General features: G+C 44.3%; 2 protein-coding genes across 2 annotated transcripts in view; both read left to right on the top strand.

The window, feature by feature from the left end:
- Myo3a (myosin IIIA) overlaps positions 1 to 1,048 on the top strand; it is a 192,198-nt gene extending 191,150 nt beyond the window's left edge. Inside the window, exon 34 of the mRNA XM_028764933.1 lies at positions 829 to 1,048. Within this exon, the coding sequence (XP_028620766.1) occupies positions 829 to 949 (121 nt within the window). The 3' untranslated portion in view covers positions 950 to 1,048. The remainder of the gene's footprint in view (positions 1 to 828) is intronic.
- A 4,402-nt stretch (positions 1,049 to 5,450) lies between these two features.
- Positions 5,451 to 27,524, top strand: part of Gad2 (glutamate decarboxylase 2) — a 62,418-nt gene continuing 40,344 nt past the window's right edge. Inside the window, exons 1-7 of the mRNA XM_028764900.1 lie at positions 5,451 to 5,593; positions 6,265 to 6,324; positions 6,516 to 6,665; positions 7,585 to 7,818; positions 12,078 to 12,168; positions 12,643 to 12,755; positions 17,714 to 17,829. Of these exons, the coding sequence (XP_028620733.1) occupies positions 5,518 to 5,593; positions 6,265 to 6,324; positions 6,516 to 6,665; positions 7,585 to 7,818; positions 12,078 to 12,168; positions 12,643 to 12,755; positions 17,714 to 17,829 (840 nt within the window). The 5' untranslated portion in view covers positions 5,451 to 5,517. The remainder of the gene's footprint in view (positions 5,594 to 6,264; positions 6,325 to 6,515; positions 6,666 to 7,584; positions 7,819 to 12,077; positions 12,169 to 12,642; positions 12,756 to 17,713; positions 17,830 to 27,524) is intronic.

Raw genomic sequence — 27,524 nt, 5'->3', positions numbered from 1 at the left:
GACCTGCTGACCTGCTGACCTGCTGACCTGCTGACTTTTCTCTAAGTTTTCCCTCATTACCTGATATTTTAAGGTTTTGGGTTTTTTGGTTTGGGTTTTTCGTCTTGGGAGTTGTTTGTTTGTTTGTTTGGTCTTTTCCCGCTCTCAATTTAAAACTCCATGAAATAGAGGACTTGTTCTCCAGTCACCCATCCACATTGGTACTTTGTATGTTCTGGATGACTGTGAGAACCGTGGAGCTGTGTTTTAGGGAGCCTCTCCATTTCCTCAAGCAAGCTGGAGAAACTAAAGGTAAACATTGTCTGGAGTTCCTACCAGTGGGTCCAGGAAAGCAGTTTCATTCAAAACACTGAAGCCTTGAGAAGCCAAAGACAGAGCAGTACCTGTGTCACTCACTACTGGAGTTGTTGGGCAGATCCAGGGTTTAAAAGAAACATTTGACTGGTTCGAAAATCCAGAAGCCGAACATCTATTTATGCGCCTTGAATCTGCCTGTTTGATGAAAGCCTTTTAAAAACTAAATAAGGCATAGAAATAAGTATCTCTTTATTAGCTGTGGATTATTATTATTCCAAACAAAACCCAGACTTTGTAATCCCTGCCTGCGAATGGTTTGCCCTCATCCGAACACAAAAGCCACTAGTTTCGACCTTGCAAAACTGCAAAGCTGTTACAGCTACATCAGCCTGACATTTTGATTGTACCTTTCTTAAATGCCTGTGGTTGGTAGACCGCTTAAGGAAGAGGACTGCCTAGCTGTGGGAGGGTGGATGGAGCATGCCCAGAGAACAGTTGCCACTGATGGTCAGAGCCGGGTTTGATTTGCAGGTGCTGGACCACCTCGGAGAATGAGAGCCGGGAGGAAGAGAGGATTTCAGCCAACCCTTATGACTACAGGAGGCTCCTGCGCAAAACCTCCCAGCGGCAGCGCCTGGTGCAGCAGTTGTAGCACACCTACGGAGCTTCCTAAAGTGCAAGACCTTGAAATATTACAAGAATATCAAAGAAGCGGTGGGGTGCCCTCTCGAACTGGAATGCGCAGGCGCTGAGGCCTCTGACAGCCTGCCAATGTTGTTCCTTCTCAAATGCTAGGGCCTTGAGGCCTTGACACAAGTGAATCTTGACCTGGGATTAAGAGAATCAAAACACCTCGGGTAGTTCCAGATTCTGGGCCCTGACTTCTCCCACCTGCCCGTCCCTCCCACTCCCCTAATGTATTCCTTTATTCCGTTGATCCGCGATTCGGGGTACTTAACTGTGCCAGAGCTGTCACCACTCCTCTGCTCATTTTTAAATGATTTAAGAAATTTCTTCTCTCTTGAAATGGCTTTCCCAGGACCCAATGACTGCCACTACCTGGTAGGGTATACCAGAATAAAGGCAAGGTGGGAGTGGAACGAACCTTGAAAGTGAACTTATCTCAAACTTGAGTTTTCTCCTCTCTTGATTATTAATCCCGCTAAATAAAGTAAGCATCCCGGAAAAACCTGTTTTACATGGGCTTGTCTGCCTTGTGCCTTGAGAGCCTCTGTCTGATAGACATCTGGGCCTGTGGCAGTAGCTAAGATGACCTCTGTCTTCACCAACAAATTCCCACCTCTCAGTCAAGCTAAAGCACAGTCTAACTTAAACTTTAACTAGAAACGTGGGTTGCAAACAAACCTCCAAACCCCACCACTCATACACCCCCTTCCCAGACAGCCCTTGCTGGACTGGTCCTCTGACTGAGGACCATCAGATCTCAAGGTCTCTTACTCTGCAGATTTGAAGTAGCCTTCCCCACCTTAGAAGTTGACCACACAAAAGTGAGCAGAAGGGCAGTGGTTGGGAGGCAGGAATTTCCTTACCACTTAGCTGTAACCTATCCAGGAGGAGGAGGAGGAGGAGGAGGAGAAGGAGAAGGAGGGAGCAAAAAAAAAAAAAAAAACCCTTCAGGTTAACCTTCCATAAAAGACACTTTCCAGGTCTACACCACCTAGACTGGATAAACAAGGTACAGACAGGATTCCAGGGAGGAACTGGCAAACAAGGTCTGTTCAGGTCAGGATTTGGCTCCTGTTACTTAAAAAACAAAACACAAAGCAGAGGGCTCTGGTAACTTTTATGTCTGGGAGTGGTCATAGTGTCTGTAGATCAGCCTTTAAAGCTCAGTGTAGCCAGTGCATTTTACAAGTAGGAGCCTGTTGAGGAGTGGCCTCCTGTTGTGACAGGCCCAAGCCCCCAAATTCAAGTTCCCTCCCCTCCCTGCTCCTTCTCTAGATAGCTCTGCTCCAGTTTGGGGCCAGACAGGAAGGACAGAAGAGTCACCCTAACTGTACCAACCCCACGGAGCAGCAGAACCTGTACCTGGCACTAGAAATCGGAACAGCGGGGCTCACGGACTGATGTGAGGGAGGCAGGAGTTCAGGTGTCCAGGCTGGCTAGGCTTCCTGTGACCACCATCCTACCTGGAACAGGTGCGTTTAGGAAGGAGCCGGGCTCTGCAGCTTGCCAAACCTACGCTTTAATCCTGGCTTCCAGTAGACCCTGCACCGCACCGCATAGTCCTAGCAAGAGTGTCTGCGAAGGTACATTCGGTTGCAGAGTAGAGACGCAACAGAAAGATCTGCCTGAGCCCCTGCACCCGGGATTAAGTAAGGCTGGAAAAGGAAGATTGAAACGTCATAGTTGTTTCCAAAATCCTTTTTCTATCTAGTCTTTTTCAGTCTCTCAACATTGTAGCAGCAAAAGGATTCGAGAGAAAACTTGTACCAAATATCCTTTTTTGACACCCCCACGCCCTGCCACGGGGATTTCTGGGTAGTGCACAGTGGACAAGGAATAGGTAATCCCAGGAAACCTTCGGTGGGCTATGCAAATTTTGGTGTGCGGCTCCTACTTTAGAGGGAAAGCCTTCCCCGCTATCAGTCTTCTGTTCCCAGTCTGCTGCCTCCTTTGTGAACTAATGACTGTAATTATTACCTCCCAGAGCTCTTTTGTTATCAACAACCAGGAGCCTGAGGGGGGGGATGGGCCCTTTGGGGAAATGAAAAAAATTACAAAGCAAATTGCTGTCTAGGAAGGGTTGGATTTTTTTTTTTTAAAGACAAACCCAATTCCAGCCTGCAACGGAAATGGGGAGTGGCAAAAAAAAATTGAATGTAAATACCATTAGATTTAAAAAAATACTCAGAGCTTTGGGATTCAATTGCATTTCAATAGAGCCACTTTGAGTCACTATTTTTGATGAAGTTAAATTCAGATGTTGAGAATCTGTCCCCTTGTTTTTATCCATTTCTTCCTTGGAAGGGGTGTGTGTGTGTGTGTGTGTGTGTGTGTGTGTGTGTGTTTACGAACCTTTTTATTTCCGATCACTCATCCATGGTAAAAAGCTTCAACCTCAGCCAGCTGGCTTGAAGAGAATTATTTGCAGGATTTAGTACGGATTTAAACAAAGACCCAGGCTCTCCAAGTCTTGTTGGCGAGGCTGGATGGAGAAAGCACCCAGCATTCCACGAGCTGTTGCCTCTGCCAGCTGAAGCCACCAGACCTGGAATACCCTAAAAGACTGACCAAGCTGAGGCCTAGGGTCTCAGCATACTCCTGCTTTTGGCTTAGAGACATGCCTTGGGTAGCACCTCAACAGTGCCAATCGCATCCCCCGTCCTCGCCCCGGTTCCACGATCTCAGACCTCAGTGGGCATCCACTAGCTAGATCCTCCCTGGGCCCCTGGATCCTGGCAACTTGGAAGAAGATAAAGCTTTGTGGAAAGAAACCACTTGCAGGCCCAAGACTTGGGCATCTACAGTTTGCCGAGGTCTCAGGATCCCTAATAAAATAAGTGATCCTGGTCCCTGCTCAGGCAACAGCTTTGGTGCCTCCTTTGAAAACTCAAAGAAGGAACGAAGAAAGGCTGTGGAGACCAGGGAGACTGCAGCCCTTTGCCCAGGGAGCACAGGATAGAAGTTCGGGAATGGTGGAAAGCAGCACCTTCCAGCCAGTCTTTCTTGAGCTCTCTGTAAACTGGGAACCATGGGTCTGGTATAGTCAAGAGGAAACAAAGCTGAGTCCGAGGGCCCGAAATACTTCTCATGGCGCTGTCACGGCGCTTAAGAGCCTTTAGGGAAAAACAAACAGAAAGGATTGTTGCAACCCTTTATTAGAAAACAAACGAAACTACTTCGCTCTGGGCTGCCGGGAAATTGCTAATCTTGTGTTACTAGGCACCTCCTGACCCTAAGGACTACTTTTGGGAAGGCGAGAGGTCAGCAGTTTGAGTGTCCCTGAAAAGACGGGAGTGCCTTTTTTTCCCTGGGATTTGGAAACCCTGGTTCGCTTACTTCGGAAACCCCCTGAGCCCCGCCTAAGCACAGGTGTCCTCAAGCCACGCATAAGCCGCAGGCCAAGGTCACCAAGTAACCTGATCCCCTCCCCCATCAACCATAAATCCTGTGGTCTGGGTCAGCTCTCCCCCACCCCGCTCTCTTTCAAGAAGTTTCTGTTCGTTTTATTTATTTAATTTTTCCCAGCCTGAGGTCCTCAGTGATAGACTCCAGCATGGATTTTAATTGCTTCAATCAGCAGTCTTTCTCTTCAGCCGTCAGTCAAAACCTGGACGGTGGGTTTGGGGACCCAGCGCATGACTGCACAGGAACCGTACGACCCCCCGCCCCCCAGGCTGGCTCAGCTCAGCAGGTAGACATTAGGCTTTGGTAAGGAGATGAAATGAGTCCGTCGGAGTGGAAGCAGTCCACCTTCCTTCCTTTTTGGTTCCTTCTTCATGCTCTGGAGCTCTGCCTGATTGGGGCCAGGTGGCCTGGGCTCTTGAGGTCACAGCGACCTCGGCACGGCTTTGGAGGAAGGCGGGCGCGAGAACCGCTCTTTCTCGGCCGCAGCCAGAGACAACCCTCAAACAATGAGCCAATCGATGCACACGTGAAATCGCTCTCGCCCACCCTTTCAATCTTGCCAAGGTCTCCCTGGTCCGCGGGGTCACCGAGGCCAGCGTGCAGCGGGCTGCAGTAGCACCCTGGACAGCGCGTCCCGGCCGAAGCGGACCGGGAGCGCCTGTGGCTGGGTCAGCGCTGCGCGGGCACGCCTCCCTCCCCCGCATCTGACTCGCGCTCCAACGCAAGCCTCGCACCTCACGACTCAGCTCCTCCATTTCCCTTCTGTCACTCTCTCATCTACCCTCCAAGCTCCCTCTCCCTAAAAATCTCTTGGGCCCTTTCCACTTTCCAATCTCCAGACTGCGAGGATCACGGCTACTCCCCCATTTAACCTCGGTGCAGAGCACAGCGGCGCATCCCTGCGCCCTGACTGAACATACACACACGCACGAGCACTGGCATACGCAGGCAGCACGTTTCCTGTCCCTGTGTGACACCCACCCTCGTCGCGCGGCCGCTCCAGCCCCCGCACGGTGCCCTCCTCCCGCCACACACACTCGCACACGCACGCACGCGCGTGCAGGGTCGAGCCGAAGGCAGCTTGCCCGCAGCCACTCGGAGGCGACCGGCGCCAGTCTAGCAGAACCCATGGCATCTCCCGGCTCCAGCTTTTGGTCCTTCGGATCTGAAGATGGCACTGGGGATCCCGAGAACCCAGGCACAGGTAGGAAAATTAGGACCTGCAGCGGGAGAGCTTTGTGGGTGGTTTAGGGTTTGCAGGACTACGCAGATGGTCAAAGCTTTGACATCTGCAACAGGAAACTTATTCTGTCGCTTCGCCCGGTTCTCTGGGTTAAGTCTGTAACTGTGCGAGAACCCCAAAAAACCCCTCAGTCTTTTGTCCCCTTGGGAAAAAGCTTAGGGTTGTCCTGGCCCCTTCCCCTAAACGTTGAAAGACTGCAGCGTCTGCGAGAGTCAGAAATCAAGGATCTGGGCTTTGCCTCGGGACGTCTAGACCCCGGGCAGGGAAAGACAAAACCGGAACAGGATAGAGTTTGGGGTCTGAAAGGCAAGCGCGGCGAGAAACAAACAGCCCTGGGTCTAGGAAAGGCAGCCGGGGTGCGGGCAGGAAGGGTCTGGAAACCCGAGGACATGGCGAACAAGTGCAAAGGGCCGCGGTGTGGGCTGCCTTCTTTCTGGAGCGCTGCAAGGCGAGGGCTGGCACCGGCGTCGGGTTCCCTCGGGCTCCCCCACCTGCTGAAAGCAAAGTCGCTCGCCCGTGGCCGCTCCCGAGGTTGGCGCCTGGACTGAGAGACCTGGTTCACTTGGACCGACATTTCTCACTCGCCCGTCTGTTCTCTTTCCGATTCGCTTTTCCCTGCCTGGCGATTGCAGCAAGAGCCTGGTGTCAGGTGGCCCAAAAGTTCACAGGCGGCATCGGAAACAAGCTGTGCGGTGAGTGGCGGCGTGGCTGGGGAGAAGGGCGGGCAAGGTCGGGGCGCGCGGCTGGCGGGAGCAATGTCGCCGGCTCCGCTCTGCGCCTGCAGCGGACGTCGGCCGAGTCCCTTGGTTGCGGGTGGGTGGGGATGTAGGAGCCGAGACTGTCGCTGGCTGACCTAGGTCCCGCGCTCTGTCTCCTTGTCCAGCTCTGCTCTACGGAGACTCCGAAAAGCCAGCGGAGAGCGGCGGGAGCGTGACCCCGAGGGCTGCCACCCGGAAGGTCGCCTGCACCTGTGACCAAAAACCCTGCAGCTGCCCCAAAGGGGACGTCAACTACGCGTTTCTTCACGCAACAGGTAAAGGGGCCGGATGGTCAGGACCGCGCTCCACCCTGCGGACGTCTGACCTCGCTAAGTGGATGGCGGGGTAGGGTGGGGGTGGGGACTCTGAGAATCTTCCACAGAATTGGAAAGACCTGGGGTCTGTGGGTTGAAGGCCTTCCCCAACCCGAGTCCGCGGCCACAGCGTCCTGCACTGCGCAGCCTCCAGAGTTGGAGGTAGCAGAGGCAGCCGTGTGCGCCTTGGTAGACTTCTTGGTGCTGCCCCAGGCTCTGGGTAGCACAAATTTCCAAAATGTCCTGCGAAGTAGTTCGGAATTGTAGGGATTTTTAGATGTTCGATTGGATACAAAGTAGTTTGTAGCCGTTATTTCAACAAGGAACCATTCTGTTTAACTCGAGCCCTAGGCGCTAAATTTTACCTACGCATGCATGACTCCCAGCCTCCCAAACAGCGCGTGAGCGCGCGCGCACACACACCGCCACACACCCCAACTTTGGAAACATCCGGCCTTCAAAAAAGCCAGGGATCACTTTTTCCTGGTTTGCCGAACGTTTCGGAAGTAGAATATTGACAAACCATTAAGATGATTTATTCAAATTTAGGACAAACGCTTGTGAAATAGACAAGCTGAGACACTTTTTTTGGAAAAAAAATAAACCAAGCAACATAATGTGCTACAAACAAAATGTAAAACTTAATTCTGGAAGGGGGTTTTATTCGCTAGTGTTTCCAGATGTTCTGGTTTTGAGACTGGGTCTTCTCCCCTGTAACCCGACCTGCCCTCCAATTCCCAGAGATCCCCCTTACTTCACCCTCCTGAGCACCGCGATTACAGTGCTAATCAAATTAGTTCAAAGCAAAATTGCCTGTTTAGTAATTGCCTGGATCTTTGCGTAGTGAAATCTAAAGTGTCCTTCCCATTCCGTTCTCCAGATCTGTTGCCGGCGTGTGATGGAGAAAGGCCCACTCTGGCATTTCTGCAAGATGTTATGAACATTTTGCTTCAGTACGTGGTGAAAAGTTTCGATAGATCAACTAAAGTGATTGATTTCCATTACCCCAACGAGCTTCTTCAGGAGTATAATTGGGAATTGGCAGACCAACCGCAAAATCTGGAGGAAATTTTGACGCATTGCCAAACAACTCTAAAATATGCAATTAAAACAGGTATTGTGCAGCCAGAATAATAAAGCTTCTTTTTCCTTTTGCAATTTTCTTTTTTTTCTATAAAACTGTTTTTTTTTATGTTGAGTCTTGTTATTCTCAAAATTGCAAAATTACATTCGCTTAAACATAGTCATTATTAGAGTGATTCAAAGGCACCTTTTTAACAATAAGGGAGCCGTCATCGAGGTATAAATTGTCAAATTGACACGGAGATTAGTCGGAGGTTGTACAGCAACCATTTGTCAGCAGGGGCCAGTACAAGGAACCCAAAATGGAGAAAGGAAGGGAATGTAAAAGGGCAGCTGTAAGATGCATTCCAGTAGCCAGAACTCCAGTGCAGTGCGCTGTTGGCAATTTCCTAAACGTGGAAACTAGTCAAGAACCCCCAGCTAACCAGCCTATATAATCAGCCTAGAGGGAGAATGTTATACACCTCAATATAAACTAGCTTAGCAGCCCAGCAGTATTACTCAAGGATTTGTCTCCTATATGGCTATGAAGTATGTGGATAAGAATACCCGACATGTTTAAGGGTCCATTTTAAACATGTGTGTTATGCTCTATTAAAGTCTCACAGCATCCCTTCAAACAGGGTAAAACGATGTTGTACTCCAGGTGCAACATCATTCGTGTACCTCAACAGCTTTCTTCCACTCAGGTCCTGAGTGCCCTGCTTTTCTTTCTACATCATCTCTAATCATCTCGATACATTGTGAAACAGTAAAGTGATAAGTATGAATGCCTTTTTGTGGTGGAGGAAGGAAAGCTATGGTTCACAATGATTTGTAGAACTGAAAAGATTTACTGGCAACTAACAAATGTGAACTAGTAAGTAAGCATTGGTTACCGTGCAAATGTCATGTTTTATGCCGCCATTTTGTGGGTAGTTTATTAGTATAACAAACAACAAACATTTTAAGAATTTTGCTGCAAAAATGGTTTAGCCTTTTCTCTCCTGAGCATTTTTTATATGATTAGAGAAGAAAAGGTTGCGTAGAAGCCTTGGGAAAACGGATTTATTGTGAACTTATTATCCACTTTGTAAGACCGTAGACTTGGAAACAGATATGAGGGGAAATGAGTTTAACTTGTTGATTTCCATAGATTATAGACATTTTTTTAGATATTGTCAGTTCGTCCTCCCGAAAAGTCAACAGCATACACATGTCAGGCATGAAAAGAAACTCTGCTCCCACTTATTTTGCAGGTACACAGCCACACAAAGTTAGGCAATGCTTTTAATCCTTTTCTGCTTGACCCGTCCCCCACACCAGACATTTAAACTCGCTAATGGCAAACTGCTACCATTTGTTTATGCTGCTCACAAATAAAAAGGAACACATACTTTTTTTTTACCTCTTTGTTTTTTAAAGCTGCTAGCTAATCTTTTAAATGCAATTTAGAATTACGATAATGGGAATTGCCAGTCAATGGGAGTAATAGTTCTGTATACCAATGCTCTGTTTACCTTTGAGGAGTAAATGGGTCCATTAAATTACCAGGTTTTTGCTATGATTTTTGTAAAACTGTTAGTCAAGTGTTGCTGTGGTGCATCTCCTTTAAAGTGACGATAAAAATCTGTTAGGTTAAGATGAATATCTCAATATTATTGAAGCCACATTTTGGCTTCTGCCCATATATCCCTAAATAGCACCAAAAAAATAAAATAAAATAAAATTTAAAAAATCCATAGGCAGCTTTTGTCTTCAGCTGAAAAGCTGGCTTCTCATGATGTTAGTGTTCTGTTTGGCAGCTGACACTACCTAGTCTACCAAAGCAGTTGTCCTCCCTGTTACCATCCAGTATTCTTATGATCCTTTGAAGATCATTTTATAAAATGCCACCTGGTCCCTCTTAACCTAATTTCCATCTGACCTCGAGCTTTAGAAAGGATTGAAGGGCAATGGAAAATTTTTAAGTGAGGTGTCTGTGTCACGTTTAAATCACTTGTAAAGAAGTGTTAGAACTAGAAACCTCCACGAATGTTAGGATTCTAAAATGATGTCTGCAGGGATTGCTTCCTTCATTTGTGGTGGCTGGGGGTGGGGAGCATAGAGTAATGTTAATGTAGTCTTCAATCTTTAAGAGAAGCTTTAGACAAAGGAAACTGAACCCACTGTAGGAGGAGCATCCTTCTGTGGGTTGTCAGTTCACAGAACGCAGTTTTAGAGGACTTTTGGCTTCTCTCCATCTGACTGGTGAGCACCAGGTCTCATTTGCCAGGTACTAGTTTTTGCACCTTCTTTAGGACTCATTTGCTAATCTGTGCAGGACACTCCCTGTGTTTGGAGATGAGCACAGGCCGCGGACGCCAGCGCTGCTGGAACTGCGGAACCGCTTCCAGTGTTCCCTGACAGCCCTGGATGGGTGCAGTGGGAAACCCGTGGAGGCAGTGCCCAGGGGCCACAAGAGCAGAACAAATGTAATCGGGGGGTATTTCTGCCAGAACCCCAAATGGCATGCTGTTCTGACCTGTCAAACTACCTAGCTCTGAAGTTTCACATCATAATCAGTGAAGGAAAGCTGTGGCACAGGAGAGCGTCAGACAAAAATGCAGACCAAGGTAACAAACTATGTGGAGGGAAGGAAACGCAGTAATAGAAGCATCAAGCTTGCATTTAGTTTATCACTAGTATTTGTTCAGAGCTCCTGCACACACCTTAGAATTCCTCTCCGTTTTACTCGGAGGTTTTTCTGCCAGAATTTCCACAGTTAAATCCTGTGTGGTAATAGGTAGGTTCATCTAGAAATGCATATAAGTTATAAAATAAATCCAGATTGATTTTCTCACTCAAAAAATGATTTGGCGACGGAAGAGTGGAGGGCCCTCTGGAGAGAGAAGTAGGCTGTGATGTCAGCTTCGGGCTAGAATGAAATGGGGAGTCAATGAGGCAGAGAGAAGGGGGTGGCATCTTGCAACAGCAACTCCAGCAGCTGAGGAACATTATACCTTTTCTGAATGAGTAAACTGATGAGGTCAGAGTCAAAGGGACTGCAGAAGAGAAAAAAAAGGGGCGGGGGCATGATTTGAAGCCATAAAGGAGGTAATGTCAAGAATTAACTAGAGGTGCACAAATACTAGTCTCTCTAAAATGTGCTCCTTCCCAGTGCCTGTCTGTTGCCATTGTGAAACTCTCTAGCTGCATGCCTGGGGCTGATAAGAGAGCCATCTAGTCCCAGAGATAAGCAATGTGCTTTTTCCAGTGTTGTCCTTTATCTTGTTTGGCCCACACTTGGGATGTGAGACTCACATCACAGGTACTGGACAGATGTCCGGCAAGTGACAGATACTGGTTTTTATCAGATACCACTTCCATAATTATGCTGCCTCCCAAACTGCTGTTTCTAAACACAACATGAATCTATTGGTAGGCTTGTACAGGGTGAGATGGGAAAACAGGCTCCCAATGAGATATTTATAATCACATTTCAAATAACAGCCTCCAGGGTATTTAAGGTATGAATAGATATCAATCTATTTACAGAATTTTAGATAAATCTAGGAGTTGATTAGATAATCCTTTTTATGGGTCAGTCTATCCATGAAATATACTTTTCACATATCTGTCAACAAAAGAGTAATGCTGACTATTCAGCTTTGTTCTAAATCTCAACTATGAGAAACCTCTGTTGACTATAATCAAATATTCAGACAGAGAACTGCCATAATTAGCTTTGTCTCTGCCATCTCTAGGCGCTCATCACCTTTGAATCCAAGACTAACCACTCAGCAGAGTGTCCTATTTTTTTTTTCATTTTTGTCTTGTCTTTGTAATGATCAGTCATTTGTCACTGATATTATTATGGATGCTGGCATCCCGAAGGATGTCACGATATGACTGATTCTCAGAACAGCTCAGCAAAGGGACTGTTAGCAGTATCAATGCAAATAAGAATGATCTGGGATATCATAACGTTTTAGTTTGCAATTATATTGGAAGTATAGTAGGAAATGAACTAGTCTCCACATTGCAACGTACATATTATTTTTATAAGGCTTACTTGAGAGATCTTTAGAGTATATCTTAGGGAATACTAAGCCCTAAGTAGCCCTTGGCTAGAGAAAGGGCTGCTTGCGTGTGTGTGCACATAAGTGTATGTGATCGTGTGTCTTGTGCTCAAGGTACATTTGCATATTTGATTTCTGAATATGCATCTCTTGTAACTGAAGTGTCTGTCAAGATCCTTTAGTTATAAAAAGCACGTGTTTAGGAGACAATTATTTTCACTGGTTGCAATCCTAATTCCGTTTCATTCAGGGCATCCCCGATATTTTAATCAGCTGTCTACTGGATTGGATATGGTTGGATTAGCAGCAGACTGGTTGACATCAACAGCAAACACTAACATGTAAGTAACTGATTACACAAAACCTCTTTTGTGTAAATCCCTTTGCATCATGTGTTCCTCTCACTCTGGCTTAATTAAATAACCTTAGTGTGTTTTTTTTATTTTATCAAACTATGCAAATATTTAAAGCAAAAAAAAGAGACTTTTAAACATTTTGATTTAAAATAACACGTTACATGAAAGAGAAATAAAGCGCGATGTTGCCTTTTAGGTAGTCCTACTATGCAATATTCTGCATTCAATATGATAAACTAGCCCTGTACATTAAACCAATATTTGAAGATCTTGCCTTTAAGGCAACAGAAAAATTAGCAATATTTCAGAAAACCTTTTATAAATAATTTTATATTTGATATTATAATCTTTACATCAATGAATGTATAAGTTTTTACAAAGGAGAAATTCAGTAATATTACAATAGTAGATACTTTATCTGAGCTACACACATAACCCATGGTCATTTATGCATTCCAGGTTCACCTATGAGATTGCCCCTGTGTTTGTGCTACTAGAATATGTTACCCTAAAGAAGATGAGGGAGCTCATTGGCTGGCCAGGGGGCTCTGGTGACGGAATCTTCTCTCCTGGTATATATATATATTTCATTTTTTCTCTGTCTTGTTCTGGCATGCCATGTTATAAACATTTATTCTGTGTTTATGATTAGGTCATTTAAGCTGTGTTTATGAAAATAATGAGTGTGGCTTAGTCCACTGAACCCACCTTGGAGTTTACTAATCCCATGCTTAAATGCCAATTATCTGTGCAGAGTATAGTCAGACGTGATATCACCCCATACTTCTACCATGACCTTACGTATAAAATGCATGGATAATGCTGGTCAAAAGAATAATAATTGTTAAGAAGGAAATTCACCCTTGCTGCATTTCTTGGAATGAGTGAAAGAACATCATTTAACACCACACTCGGTGTGTGACGGTGTGTACTGAGCTATAGTTCCTCAGGAAGAGGCCATTCCTTCTTTTCTCTAGTCTCTGGAATAATGAGCAGGGAGGTGGATTTAGACTAATTTCAAGAAGAGCAATGAGTGCCTGGAGAGGTGGCTCCTTAGAGATAGAAGAGAATGCCGATTTCTTTGAGGCATTTTCTCTCCTCTTTATCATGTAAGATGATCTTTTCCATTTTGCCTTTGATTACCAGCCACTGCATGCTAAGCTCCTTTATTTACACTTCTCCCAGCCCAGAGAATCAACCTGAAACAAAATGCTGTGACCTTGACTTGATTCCTGGATGAAAAAGGAGTTGGGAAGGCAATGGGAAAAGTCACTGACCCATGTAAAAGAAGCCTAGTGTCAGAGAAGTCCCTAATCAGTGAGAGGACACCAGTCTTCAGTAAGCTGTGATGGGTGGGTGGGAAAGGAGAGGCCAGAGTTACACCTGCAGCTGGCCGGCACAGCCAGGCACAGCCAGGCACAGCCAGACACAGCCAGGCACAGCCAGGCACAGCCAGGCACAACCAGGCTGGATTCAGATCCCTCTGAAGCAAGTCTGCAAAGGCAGTGAGAGGTGACAGGGCTTGAAGATGAAACAATGACCAAGCAGCAGTGTTCTCCAGGACAAGACTTGAGTATGTCTGACCAACCATCTCACCTTTGTTGTTTTATGTATTTAAGTACACAGCATGTTTTTTTCTGATGCTAAAAGGAAAGTGTTAAATGGAACAGAAAATTAGCCTTAAAAAAACGTCATTGAACACTAGTCATGATGGATTCTTTCATTTTCTAGGCAATTTAGTACCTACTCTCCTTTCCTGCTAAGTTTGAGCATTTGTGTTTACTGTCCGAGATTGATGCTTAGAAAATATTTTCATGAAGAACTAGGTAGAGTTACAAGTGTTACTGGGTCAACATCATTTCTACCTTATTCATTCTCTTATAGGGTTGATGGTAGGATTGAATTGTCCCTGACATGTACCAAGAGCAACATGGTTCACTTTTCATAACTCACACAAGTAGGAATCTGTTGACTATGAAATTTTTGCTAGTCTAAGTAGGGGGCATGCTTAATTATCTAGCCTGTTTTGGAACCTACATGACCCAGAAAAGATACACCCCAAGAAATCCTCGTTGTTGGTTCTGCTAGGTTCTGCCTGACACAGTGAATGGTGGCAAATCAGTAGGTGGAAGCTCTGGTGCTTCTTCCTTTGAGCCTGAAGACTCATATATTCTAACCGTGGTGTAAACGCCATAGGTGTAGTGTTATATTGTATTATAAATATTCCAAAGTCAGAGAGGACAGCAACAGAAAGCAATGCAGCTCTGTTTCTGCTTAATTTCCTACAAGAAGAGTGATGGTGTACAGCATCCTTATTTGCTAGTAGAAGTTTTACTAGGTAACAGCTAGCCTTGCTCCTGGGCTAGAGAGTCCAATGATTCAAGGGACAGGAGTAGAGAAAGTAGCACCACAGGCACATCCTGGTTTCTTCTGGTCCTGGCAATAAATCTTATAAGTTGTGTCTTTGACTTGGACAAAATGCTTAACTTGTTGTGACTGTTGTTCAGTTCTATTCATCCCTACCATGAACAGCCAGGAACTTGGTGCTTCTTGAACTTGCCTCATGACTCCTGGAAGAATTCTGTATATGCAAGTTACCTACACTCGAGAATCAGGTCACAAAGGAGAAGGACTGGGGGAGAAAAGGCCTGGCTTAATCTCAGATAGTTTCCTAACATAGTCATTAGAGGCTGTAGGTTGTATCTCTTCTCCTCTTCATGTGGTTTTGCACAAATTCCTTTATCATCCTCTGCACAAATCCCTTCAGCATCTTCAAAGCTGCAAAGCATTTAGCTGGAGCATGAGTAAGATGCAAACTGAGGAGCAAGAGACCAGGGTTGAAAGCTTCTTGAATAATTACATATGAAGAGGGCTTTCTTTGTTTATATTTCCCTTTCTTTTCTAGCCCCCCATTCCTCACCCCAACCCCACCCCCACCAGACTGAGAAATGTAGCAAGAGCAGAAGTTCTCAACTAGGGAGCCAGTATTGCCCTCCCAAAAGAACAACTGGCATTATCTGTGGATATTTGGGGTTGTCCTGGTTTGAAAGAAAACACTGTTTGCAGCTGGAATTCATGAGTGAGGGTAGCTACCCAACACCACTTAAGACAATCCTCTTTAAGGAATTCTGTAGTTCCGAATGTCAGTGAGGGTTAAGACTGAGAAGTCATAAGCTAGACTGAAACTTGCTCAAAAGCTTTCCCTTGAGTCCAGCATCACACAGTCTGTCTCTTACCTGGGCATCTGATCAGAACATACTTGACCTGTCCTAGGTCTCTAGGGCCTAACAAGGTAGCAACTGCCTGCATTCTGATTGTACAGATGCCAAGGGCTGGTTGATGGCTCTGTACCAAGTGCCCTGCCTGTGTCAGAGCCCAGGGCTCATAAGGCAAAAGCCATAGCCCTGCATAGGCTCTTCAACTTGGCAGAGTCTGCCTGATCCTCAACTAGAAGAAAAGGCTGATCAAACCATCCATGAAATAGTCCTAAGAGTTTCATTCTTGGAGTGGGGCAGACAGAAAATACTTTCAGTTCCCTCGGCCTTCTGGTTCCAGGTCCCCTAAGACAGCCTATTCAGTGCCTTCATATTTCCTGGAGAGCAAAATTCCTAAGGTTCTGAACAGTCCTGCAGAAAGTCTCACTGCTTGTGAAGTGAGACCCTCCTTACAGAGAAGAGTAAAACTTGATCATGTGAAATCTTGACAGTCTTGGGGAAATACAAGAAATATAATTCTACATGGAGCTGAAATCAGCAGCAGCATTTCATTAATGAATATAATTGTATATCTCAGGGATATCTCTGAGAGGAAAGACCTTTTGAGAGGACTCAACAGAGGCTGAGGAGATGAATGTGGATGTTTTCCACCATTCTATAGGAACCATTAGCAGACTGCAGAGTGAAAGGCAGCTTATTTGTCTCAATTCAAGAACAAGGCATTGCTGGCAATGAAAAGAAATAGCTATTTGCCACCACCATAGAATGGAGGGTTTTACATGCCTAACGATGACTGGCTATACTTATAAACTAGAGAAAAAAGAAAGAAAAAAATCTCTTTTCAAAAGTATCTTCAAGGTGAGCATAGTGGTACATACACCAATCCCAGCATTTGGAAGGCTGAGACAGAAGAATCATGAGTTCAAAGCCAGCCTGTGCTATATGATAAAACTTTCAAAAACCGCTCCTAACAAGAGTGAAATAAATGAAAATTCCCCTTGAAGTCTCTCTCCCCCTCCCCCTCTCTCCCTTTTACTCTCTGTCCCCCTCCCCCTCTCCTCTACCCTCACCCCCCCTCCTTCTCTGTCTTTCCAGGGTCACTTTGTAGTCCTGGCTGTTCTGATACTCACCATGTAGACCAGATACTGGCCTTGAGTGTATGCACCACCATACCCAGCATTTAAAGTGTTTGTCTTACTGTAGTTGGGGCCCAATGTGCTTTCCTGAACCCTCTTAGCTGTATCTTTGAATCTGAGAATAGACTTTATAGAAGCTGTACAGTTTTCCCTAGAAGTTGGGTCAGTGCTTCTTCCATTTTCCCATTCATGACCCCTTTTTTTATCTGGGAACTGTGTAGTCTACCTGGATTCCTAGACATATAAAATAATCATACATGTAAAGCATACACTGATAGTAAGTTGTAAACCTTATTTTAAATTCTTTTTTATGTATGACACCTTTGAAATTATTAAAGACAAAACAAATTTGCAAAATAATGAGATAAATATGTTTACTTTACAAAAATAATGAGGCCTTAGGTGGTTACTTGATACTGCACTACGTAAAGGTGTCACAATTTTTAGTTACTCCTTATTGTCTGTAATAGTCAGTGCATTATAATGCCACATTGCATCCATATTCAATATCAAATGGAAGAAGTATACTTAGGGACATTTTAGGAGTCATTGAACATTTTATCTGAGACCCAAACCAATATTTATTCATCATTTATTTATGAACTCATCTCAACAACTCAAACAGCAACTTTAAAATCAAACATTCTAACCAAATACCAACCAGATACATCAGTATGCACCAGCTAAGTCAAATAATGGAGAAATATTAAACGTTTGTTTTCTATAATTAAGCCATTAAGTTTCTATAACAGCAGAAAATTTTGTATGTACAGTAAAAAGTATTACTACTCATAACATACAATAATCTTGTAACTGACACTTTAGGCAGCATTGGTATTGTATGCCATGATGCAGAGGGCAAAGTGACCATAATGTGTGTTTAGAACCAAGGCTACAGTGACATCCTGTGATGTGACATGAACTGTTGAACACTTTCAGAAACATCCCAGACTCATTATATGGTTGATTTTGAACTAATTTTTGGTTCTGGTGTATTCAGAAACGTTTTATTGTTCTCAACTTTTCAGACTCTTCTCCCCACCAAATTCAGTTACATGATCCCATATTGGGCTGTGACCCGCAGTTTAAGAAACTATTCTAAGTCAATGGAAACAGAATGCTGCTTGCATGAGAAGTGTTGATAGACTGGGAAACAGTAGCTGTTTCTGTGTCCTCTAGGTGGCGCCATCTCCAACATGTACGCCATGCTCATTGCCCGCTACAAGATGTTTCCAGAAGTCAAGGAGAAGGGGATGGCGGCTGTGCCCAGGCTCATCGCGTTCACATCGGAGCATGTATGTGTTTATGTTCTTTTCAGCATAAGATTGTATCGATGGGTCCTGTTAAGTGAATAACGCCCGGAAATGTCTTTTCCCTGGATGTGCTCTTTCCAAGAGACACATCTTGAGAGAAAGAGGGGAAAGTTGAGTTGAGCTGAGCTGACCATTGGGATATCCTTATCTCTGAAATGCAGTGAAACCTCAAAGATAGAGCAGAATTTATACCTTTTATTTGAACGAATTGTTTTTAATTATGTGTATATGTAATTATATCTATGGGTATATACACATGTATGCTGGTACCATGCCAGAGACCTCCCTGGAACTGGGGTTACAGGCATTTGTGAGCCACCTGACATGGATGGAAACTGAACTCTAGTTCTCTGCAAGAGCAGTACCTGGCTCTCTAACCACTGAGCTGTCTCTCCAACCCCAAAGCTGAATAGATTTAATTCCAGCTCCCGTGTGTCTTTAATGCTATGTGATGAGGGACGAGGAGTAAGATAAAAGGCAGCGTGACGTTCAAGTCTTCCAAATCACTGATGCGGCGCTGTATATAACCCAAACTGCACAAGGCCCTGTTGATGTACTCTTTCTGGTTAAAGCTGGAGTTTTCCTGATTAGATAGATTCAACCCTTGTGGTGCCTTTTAGCCATTTAACTCAAAGCTGCCTGACTTGACTTAGTGCTGTATCAGTTGTTTTAGCACAAAGCAGTCTAGGGAAAGATTTAATTTCCCGCCTGGTTTCAGACAGTTCAGTCCATTGTGGTGAGAGGGAAAGTGGGACAGAGCAGTCACATCATGGTGAGCCTGGAAGCTGAGATTGACAAGCTTTCACCTCTCTGCTTTTGCTTTGTCCCCACCTCCAGTCCATGGGTTAGTGTTCCCCACTACGGGATGGTCTTACTCCCCTCAGTTGATCATCTCTGGAAACACTCTCATGAACACACCTAGAAATGCCTGGCTCCTCATTCTAAATCTAGTCAAACCACCAAAGAAGATTAGGTATCGTGAGAACCATAAAGAAATGACACAGGGGTCTTTTCTAACTGATATTTGAGCCAGATCTCTGCCATACACTGGTTCCTGCCTACCACTGGGGTGATAGCTAGACAGAGGCTAAGAAGTCTGGTCTTCCTTGTTGGATACCATGGTATAGAATGTAATACTCCTCCTGTGCCTTTCAAAGAGTGCACACTACCCCCTCTGCTACCAGGTAGGCATGAAAACAATGTTCCAGTTGGTTCACATAACAAACAGCTCCCTCTCACTCTCACATAGCAGTGCACAGCAACAAAGAATCCACACTGCAGCAGACTATCCAACACTGTAAGACTAAGTGTTGCCGACACAGGCCTCTTGATTTGACCCATAGCAGGGGATGACTTTTACTTAATTGTAGGTTCTATATGGGTAAAACAAACACAATCTTTCCTGTCCCCATTTCTATGATGTGGATTCAGATCCCTAAATAGTTAAATAGTTCTGCATGCTCAGCTTCAAAATGCCCAATACTACAGCCTCAAAATGGTTTTATGCTAGACATCCTTTTCTTTGGCTCTCTAAAGCTGCCCTAGCAGCAAGCCGCCCTACGCTCTCTGCCTTTAGAATAAGCTTTTGAGCCTCATACTTGATAAAAGTGACTTAGCCTGTTTCAGAAAGCTCAGACCATATGTATGCTCTGACACTACTTCTGTGTACTATAAGTGAAGTCCATTCCTTCATTTCTAAGAGGAAGAAAGGCAACTCATTTGTTTAATTCTCAATTCACATAATAAAAACGATCATCTGATTATGAACCTTACCTAGAATACCAACTGGTTCTGGACTTTGCATTTTGACACATGGAGTTTTTTAAATGATATATTTGCTCATTCTTTGACCATCCAAAATTACTTTAATAACTAATGGGAATAAACCTATTTGATTTTCCTAACCTTATGGCAGGGGCGAATATATACAGAAGAACTGGTGCAGAGCCATGCCGGCCCTGTGCATGCTGTCTCAGTCCCTCTGAGTTCATATGACCTTTGCTCATGTTGATTTAGGGGCCTTATTTTCTTGACGTCTTCCATCCCCTCTAGCTCTTATTTCTATTCCTTCCACCTCATCCTCCACAGAATTCCCTGAGCCTTGCAGACAGGGATTTGATGGAGACATTCTATTTAGAGCTGAGTATTCCAAGGTCTCTGACTCTCTGCATAGTGTCTGACTGTGAGTCTCTGTGTTTGTCCCCATCTGCTGCAGGAGGATGCTTCTGCACTGATGACTGGCCAAGGCACTGAGCCATGAGTAGCAGCATGGTATTAGGAGCCATTTTTGTTGCTACATCTTTTTAGATCAGTAGTATTTGGTTTTACACTAGGTCTCTGGGCTATCTAGTCTCAGATCCTTGGTGGCCCAAGCAGTGGTGAGTATAAGTTCCATCTTGTGGAATGGGCTGGAAGTCAAATCAAACGTTGGTTGGTTACTCCCACAAGCTCTGTGCCACCAATGCCCTAGCATAGCTTATAGTCAGGAAACCATTGTAGATGAACATGTTTATGGATAAGTTGGTTTTTACTTTTCTCTTTTGGTAGTATCTTTCACACCAAAGATACTGGAACATAGGGGTAAAGTTTCTATATAGACACCAGCTCGGCTTGTTCATGTTCAGTGAGTAATATGAGTGTTTTAAACAGTGTTTTGTACTTTCCATGACCAACATTCTGCCGTGAGCTTTTTCTTAATTAGAAGTTGATATTAGATTGTTACTCCCTCCCTGTGCCTGGAATAAGCCACTTTGTCTCCTAAGCCAGGCTAGAGGGACATTTAGGAAAAAGTGCTCTAGCTTCTACCTATACCATTCACCCAGAGCATTTTAGTTATGCTCAGGTATTTACAAGTGAGTCCTGCTCTGGAACCTACAGATAGAGAACTCACTTGCTTCTCATCTCTAGTTCCCTTGGGTCCGATTCATCATTCCCTGTAGCTCTTCTTGGCTTCTGGGCAAGGGAACAAATTCCCTATGTACTGTCAAACTTTACAATCATTTTGTTTGCTCCTGCTCCTGAAATAGCTCCAAAAAGTCTGAAGACAGAAAATTATCAAGTCTTTCCTAAGTCGCCTTTTTCTCTAGTCTGTGCATGGCCAGTCCTTGCAGTGGGTTTTTTTCCAACAAGGAAGGAAAAGGAGCTGCTGTGCTGGAACAGGAAAGGGAGGGGAAGGCGGGTAGCTGCAGTGTCTTTCTTGCTCTTTGAGATGTTTTCCTAGCCCAGTATTTACAGGACTCAGATGAGAGCCCCCGAAAACACTTGCCTACTGCCAGAGGCACAGGAAGCTCTACATGTGTGTGTGTGTGCAGATAACTCTGTAAAACAACATGCTTGCTTAATAGAGGAAGAACAATAGAGGAAGAACTGCTCCAGAAGTGAGCAGTGCTTTGTCCTGGATCACACAGCCAATGTGGCAGAGCCAGATCTATAGCCCCTGTTCCTCAACCATCCAGTACTGCTCTTTCAACTACTGGGTTCGAAGACTGAATGCCATTCTGTAGCTGGGAGCTCCACATTTACTTGTCGTGTCTTGTCTTAGGTGATATTTTCCTTGTCTGATTATTATTTTTTTTCTTTTTACCCCCCTTGTCTGATTATTATAAGGCTAATAATTTCATAATGTACCAAATCGGGTCATGCAAGTTATTATTATTTTATTCTGGGTGCCGAATTTGTCATGTGGCATGTTTAGTTAGAGCCATTTTCCTGGTTAGGGTGACTACTGCTGTGATTAAATACCATGACCAAAAGCAAGTTGGAGAGGAAAGGGTTTCATTTGGTTTACACTATCACTATTCATCACTGAAGAAAGTCAGAACAGGGACTCACACAGGACAGGAACCTGGAAGCAAGAGATGATGCAGAGGCCATGGGGGAGAGTGCTGTTTACTGGCTTGCTCCTTATGGCTTGCTCTGCCTGATTTCTTATAGAGCCCAGGACTACTAGCCCAGGGTGACACCATCAATGAACTGAGCCCTTCCCAATCAATCACTAATTAAGAAAATACTCTACAGGCTTGCGAACAGCCCAATCTTATGGAGGCCTTTTCTCAACTGAGGCTCCCTCCTCTCCAGTGACTCCAGCTTGTGTCAAGCTGATATAAAACTATGGAGCTCAAACATGGAGATGAAAATAATGTTTAGCAATTCTATAGCCCATCATATCCAACTGGAAGCTTCACACATGGTGTGGGGGGGGGGGGGGGGAGGGTGTGGAATGTCTTCCTTTGTTTCCTACATGACATCTTCCCACCATGTATTCCTTCCTCTTTTGCTGAGACCAGTGCAAATGGAAGCTTCGTCTAGAAACCAGTACAGACTAGAACTTCATCTAGCTGATAAGTGGGACAAGCTATTACATTTTTCTCTATGTTCAAATGAACTGCTTTCTCACAGAACTTGGATAGGACTAAATTAAACAAACAGTATTAGAAGTGAGTGAGTCACTGAGCTGCAAGCAAAGGGCTCCAGGATGACTTCCCTGCAGTATACAGCATCACAAGATCACGACATTGGAAGGGCCATACAGCCCGTTCATTTCACATTCACCCTCTGCTGAATCATCACCTCCCCCAAGGCTCCCTTGAAAGAAGGGCATAACAAGAAGTAATCTAATGAGTTCTAGATAAAAGCTGATATAGAGAGATCTAAAATCCTAGCTCAAATCTCACCTGTCACTCTGAACCTTCAAAACCCCACACCTTGGAAAGGGTTGTACATCTCTCTTTACCTTCATGTGACACACGCTTTTCCAGAAATAGCCTCCATGAAATAGCACAATGTCATTGAGGAAAAAAATCATCCTTTACAATCATAAGAGAGAAGGTTCTTTTAGCCAAATCACCGGGACAAATTCACTCTGCTTTTCACAGATCAACTCCTGCAGGTATCCATGTCTTCTGGACTGAATCCTCAGACATCCCCTCAGCTTCTCTTGAGAAGTAGGAAGGGGACCGCTCTGCTTGATTTCTTATAGAACCCAGGGCTACCAGACCAGGGTGACATCACATAATGTTCCCATATACGTTAGAAAACAGTTTACCATTTTTAGATGAGACATCCTGGAGGGAGTCTTTTTCCAAAGTGCTTCTCCTTAAGAAACAACCACAAAAATACAAAAAAAAAATTTTTTTTTAAAGTTCCACTCAGCATGGAAAAGGGCCACACTCATGAAATTCAATGGCATGTGTCGGGCACAGACTCAGCCTGACAGAAGATAATACGAGCCAAAGCCGGTCAACTTGAGCAGGCTGATCTGCCTCTGCTTTGACCCCTTTCTTTTTCCATTCTCATGTTACTTTCTCTTCACACTTACCCCTGGCAAAGAACTTAACAGCCTTACCTAGGTGTGAACGACTATAACCACATACTACCTCTCCTGGAGGTATTTCTTATAGCTGTGACTAATAAGGGACTAAGGCACTGTGGCATAATCCTTGAGCTATGAGATTCTTTATATCTTCTTCCTTACCCTTGCTCACACTTCTTTATCCTTTCCTCCCTTTCTTTCTTCTCTTTTCTTCTCGTCTCTCCCCTTCCCCTTCCCTCCTGTCCCTTCCTCCTGTGTTGGTTACTTGAGGGAGATAGTAGCAATAAACCAATGTCTGAACTTAGGGAGCATGTGTTGTTGTGGGAAGCATTAGGGAAGCCATCTGTATTAAAATCCATGAGGTTACATCCCATGTCTGGTAGAAGTGTCTGGATAGGCATATTTGTCTTCAGGTTAGTATAAAGTCCACAAGTTCTAGAATTAACTCAAAATGGTGATGAGATGTGCTTGGCCTCCTCATAGGCATTAATTCGGGTGAGTTACTTCGTTTCCTATTCCTCTGTAAAAGGAACAACTACCTGCATAGTTGTCAGAAAGATAAAGGAAGCTAATAAATACATGGGAAAGGTACAGCCCAACTATGTGACCTTTAGTGGTACTCCAGAAATGACAGCCAGTATGGCTGCTATAACCAGATATGCACTTGGCATCCCTTGTGGAGGAAGAGCTGAACTCACCCAGGTGAGATGGATGAGAGTGGTGAGATGAGAACATGTCAGGGAATGTTCATTCTTTAAAACAGACAGACCTCACCTCCAATAGCAGAGGTATTGTAATCTTCAATAACAGAGGTAAGGGAACTACTGAAGTCTTGTGAGATGACACAGTAAGCAAAGGCCATCCAGAGTAAATAAATAAAAGTTTAGCAAGAATTAATTCACAGGGCTGAAAGAGTATAAATTCTCTATTGCTAAGTCATTTTTAGGCTTCCTTACAACTCCATCTCTCTCTCTCTCTCTCTCTCTCTCTCTCTCTCTCTCTCTCTCTCTCTCTCATACACACGCACATGCACCCACCCACACCTGCACTTGTGCACATGCACACACACATATGTATGTATATACATACACATACATATACATGCCATTAATCTTAATTGAAGATTTCAAAATTCCCCTTGAGGCAACTAGAGAGACCTGAGGCTGTCATCATACTGGGTAAGAGAACGTGAGAATGAGAAGGACCATGATTTGTAAGAACCTACTGAGGGCTAAGTGGTTCATAAGTGCATCACAGATGACATCTACACCAGCCCTGCCTAGATCGACTACACCTCAGGATGTGGGAGGCATATACAGGAGAGCAAGGGGAATTCTGTTGGTACTGTGGGTCATTCAGAAGTATGGGACCTCTAAAGCTTGAGACATAGTCAAAGAGGCAGATTCTAGTTCATTCTTAGATTTGACTTGCAGATACAATTGTTGGAAATCCCTATTGTATAAAGATCTGAGCAATGCATCAGTCAATAAGTGGCAAGACCAAAGATAACTGATAGTTCCCAAAGCTAGAAGGCAGGGCATTTGATGGAAAGTCTGAAGGGTTGGGAGTCCCAAACCACGTGTCATTTCTCTTTCTCGTTTGAAGTCTATGGGTTGCTTCCCCTTCACCAAGCAGATGGTGAAGGTAGAAGGTGGCTGTCTCACTTATGCTTGGGAAGGACCCTACCCCAAACCTTCTGTGGTGGGTAAGCAGAAAACACTCTGGATTTGCTTTTAGAATGGACCCTATCCATTTAGTCCTCTGTGGTTTGGCTAGACACCAAACTCATCCCTCAACGTTAGTATTTGTGACTAGATATCCTAAACAATAAATAGAGGACATTTCCCTGGATTTATTCTCTGAGCATATGGCCACAAACATTTATCAACAAACATTTATCAACCATAAGTCTATCCTCTTACAGTTCTTTTGTCCCATTAGGAAACGGACAGTGAGCTAGTTAGCATTCGGTATAATTTCATATGGCAGTAGTGGGTTGTCTTATTGAGTAGGTATAGAAGGACTCACTGTGGAATGAATATAGAGACATGGAATGATGGATGGATACATATAATTACCAGAAAGACAATTGAATGGAAAGTACTGAAGTCCTGGGAGATGAGACAGTAAGCAAATGCCATGGGCAAATATAAGTTTAACAAACTCAACTATAACCAGATTAGCCAAACCACCAAACTAGAGAACAGGAGGGGTGCCAGAGGAAGAAGAGATGACTGGGTGGTACTCAAGGCTGTCTAAATCATCTTTGTTTCCTCCAAGATGAAGACAGACTGTGACCCACTAAGAAATGATTAAATATTTGCGTGTGACTAACCATAGCTTGGAGGAATCACTGTGCCTCTTAGGACTTCTCACCTAAATTCACATGGAGGACAGGAAGTCAGCATGCCGAGACACCAGACTCTGGGAACTGGTTTGTCTCAGAGCTGCTCATTCTTATCCTTGTTCTCCCATCACTAAAGGCTGACGCTTGCTGGATCACCCTACTAGGAATGAAGGAGCTCAGGCTGGGGAGATGGCACAGTCAGTAGTGTTCCCTATGGAAACGTGAGGGGTTGGGTTTAATCCCACAGAACCAGTAATAAAGCCAGGCATGCCCGTGTGCATCCATCACCCCAGTGCTGGAAAAGTAGAAAGAGTAAAAATTTTAGGGCTTATTAGCTACAACAGCCAGCTAGCCAGACAGTGAGCTCTAGATTCTGAGAGAGACCCTGTCTCCACATAAAGTGGAGATTGGTGGAGATTGGTTGAGATTGGTTGAACACTCAATATTGACCGTGTGTGTGTGTGTGTGTGTGTGTGTGTGTGTGTGTGTGTGTGTGTGCGTGTGCTTGCACATAGTCTTTCTCTCATCTTCCTGCTCCCACTGCCTCTGTGGTGTTCTTTGTCCCACATAGTTCCTTCCACTTCTGCTATGCCCTCCTTTAAAACCTCTTTTCCAGTCTAGGTTCCTTATTCACTCTCACTTGCACACATGTATTTGACAGACACTAGGATCTGCACATGTGAGAGAAAATTTTGTCCTTCTGAGCCGGGTAACCTCACTTAATATAATGTTTTCCAGCTCCATCCATTTTCGGGTAATTTTTTAAAATTTCATTATACATCAATACATTATATACATTAATCTATTGTATATGTTACCACATTTTCACTATCCTCCATCACGTGACAGACATCTGGGATGATTCTGCTTCCTGGCTATTGCGTTAAGAGCTGTATTGAACATGAGTGTGCATGAGTCTCCATAGTGTCCTTTAAGTATTTGCCTAGGAGTGGTATAGCTGGGGCATGTGACAACTCTGCTCAGTTTTGTGAGAAGTCTCTACATTGATTGTCAAAGTGGGGACACTAATTTACACTGCTATCAGCAGTGTTAAATGGCTCCTCTTTCCCCAAATCTCCTTGTGAGGGATATGTCAGTGTTTGTTGTCTTTTGCTTTCTTGACTGTCATCATTCTAACTAGGGCGAGTCAGGATCCTGAAGTAGTCTGACTTTGCATTTCTCTAATTGCTAGAGATGTTGTGAACATTTAAAACCCTACTTCTTTGCTATGTGTCTTTCTTTCTTTGCTAAATGTCTGTTCAGGTTATTGTCCCATTTGCTACTTGGCAGTAGGGGTTTGAGGTGTTTAATTTTTGTGGTTCTTTATATACTCTAGATATTAATCTCTTGTCTGAAGTAGATATGACAAAGGTTTTCTTCCCTCCTATCAGCTGTCAGTTCATTCTGCCGACAGTTTCTTCTGCTATGCAGAAGCTTCTAATTTCATGAAATCCTGTTTGTCACCTTTGAGATCTGTTATCTGTGCTATTATGGCTCAGAAACTATTGCCTGTAACTTTGTCCTGAAGTGCTTTCCGCTAGCAGTTTTCAACATTTCTATATGAAAAATACAGAAATGAAACTTTCCATCAAACTGAAATTTTGGTTTAGTTTGAAATAAAAATCAAATGGGCTCAATATCTGTTACTCATCAACAGAAATATGACTCAGTCCTAAATAAGCACTGACCTCTCTAAGTTCCGTTATATTTTCTAAAAACGGGAGAGAGAAGGAGAGTGTGCTGGCTGATGAGCAATGGCGTATTGTACTCGTCTTCATTATTGGGAAACACATTTTAATCCTTGAGGCTTCCAAATTTGTTCTTAATTTTGCCGTCTCAAGCCACCCAGAATAATGTATCCTTTCCAGCCCCATATTGGGATAGCTACTCCTACATGAAGACCACCTGTCACTGTGCTGTTGACAAGCATGCTCTAAGTTCCCCCTGGACAACATCCCCCCCCCCCAGAACCCTCAGGAAGGAGCTTGTCTTTTGGATGCTATTCTCCTCTGGTTCACA

Source organism: Grammomys surdaster, unplaced genomic scaffold, assembly GCF_004785775.1.
Source record: "Grammomys surdaster isolate TR1022 unplaced genomic scaffold, NIH_TR_1.0 146, whole genome shotgun sequence".
In the NCBI taxonomy this organism is placed as follows: domain Eukaryota; kingdom Metazoa; phylum Chordata; class Mammalia; order Rodentia; family Muridae; genus Grammomys; species Grammomys surdaster.
Note: the sequence above shows the minus strand (reverse complement) of the source record. Positions and strands in the feature narration are given on the sequence as shown.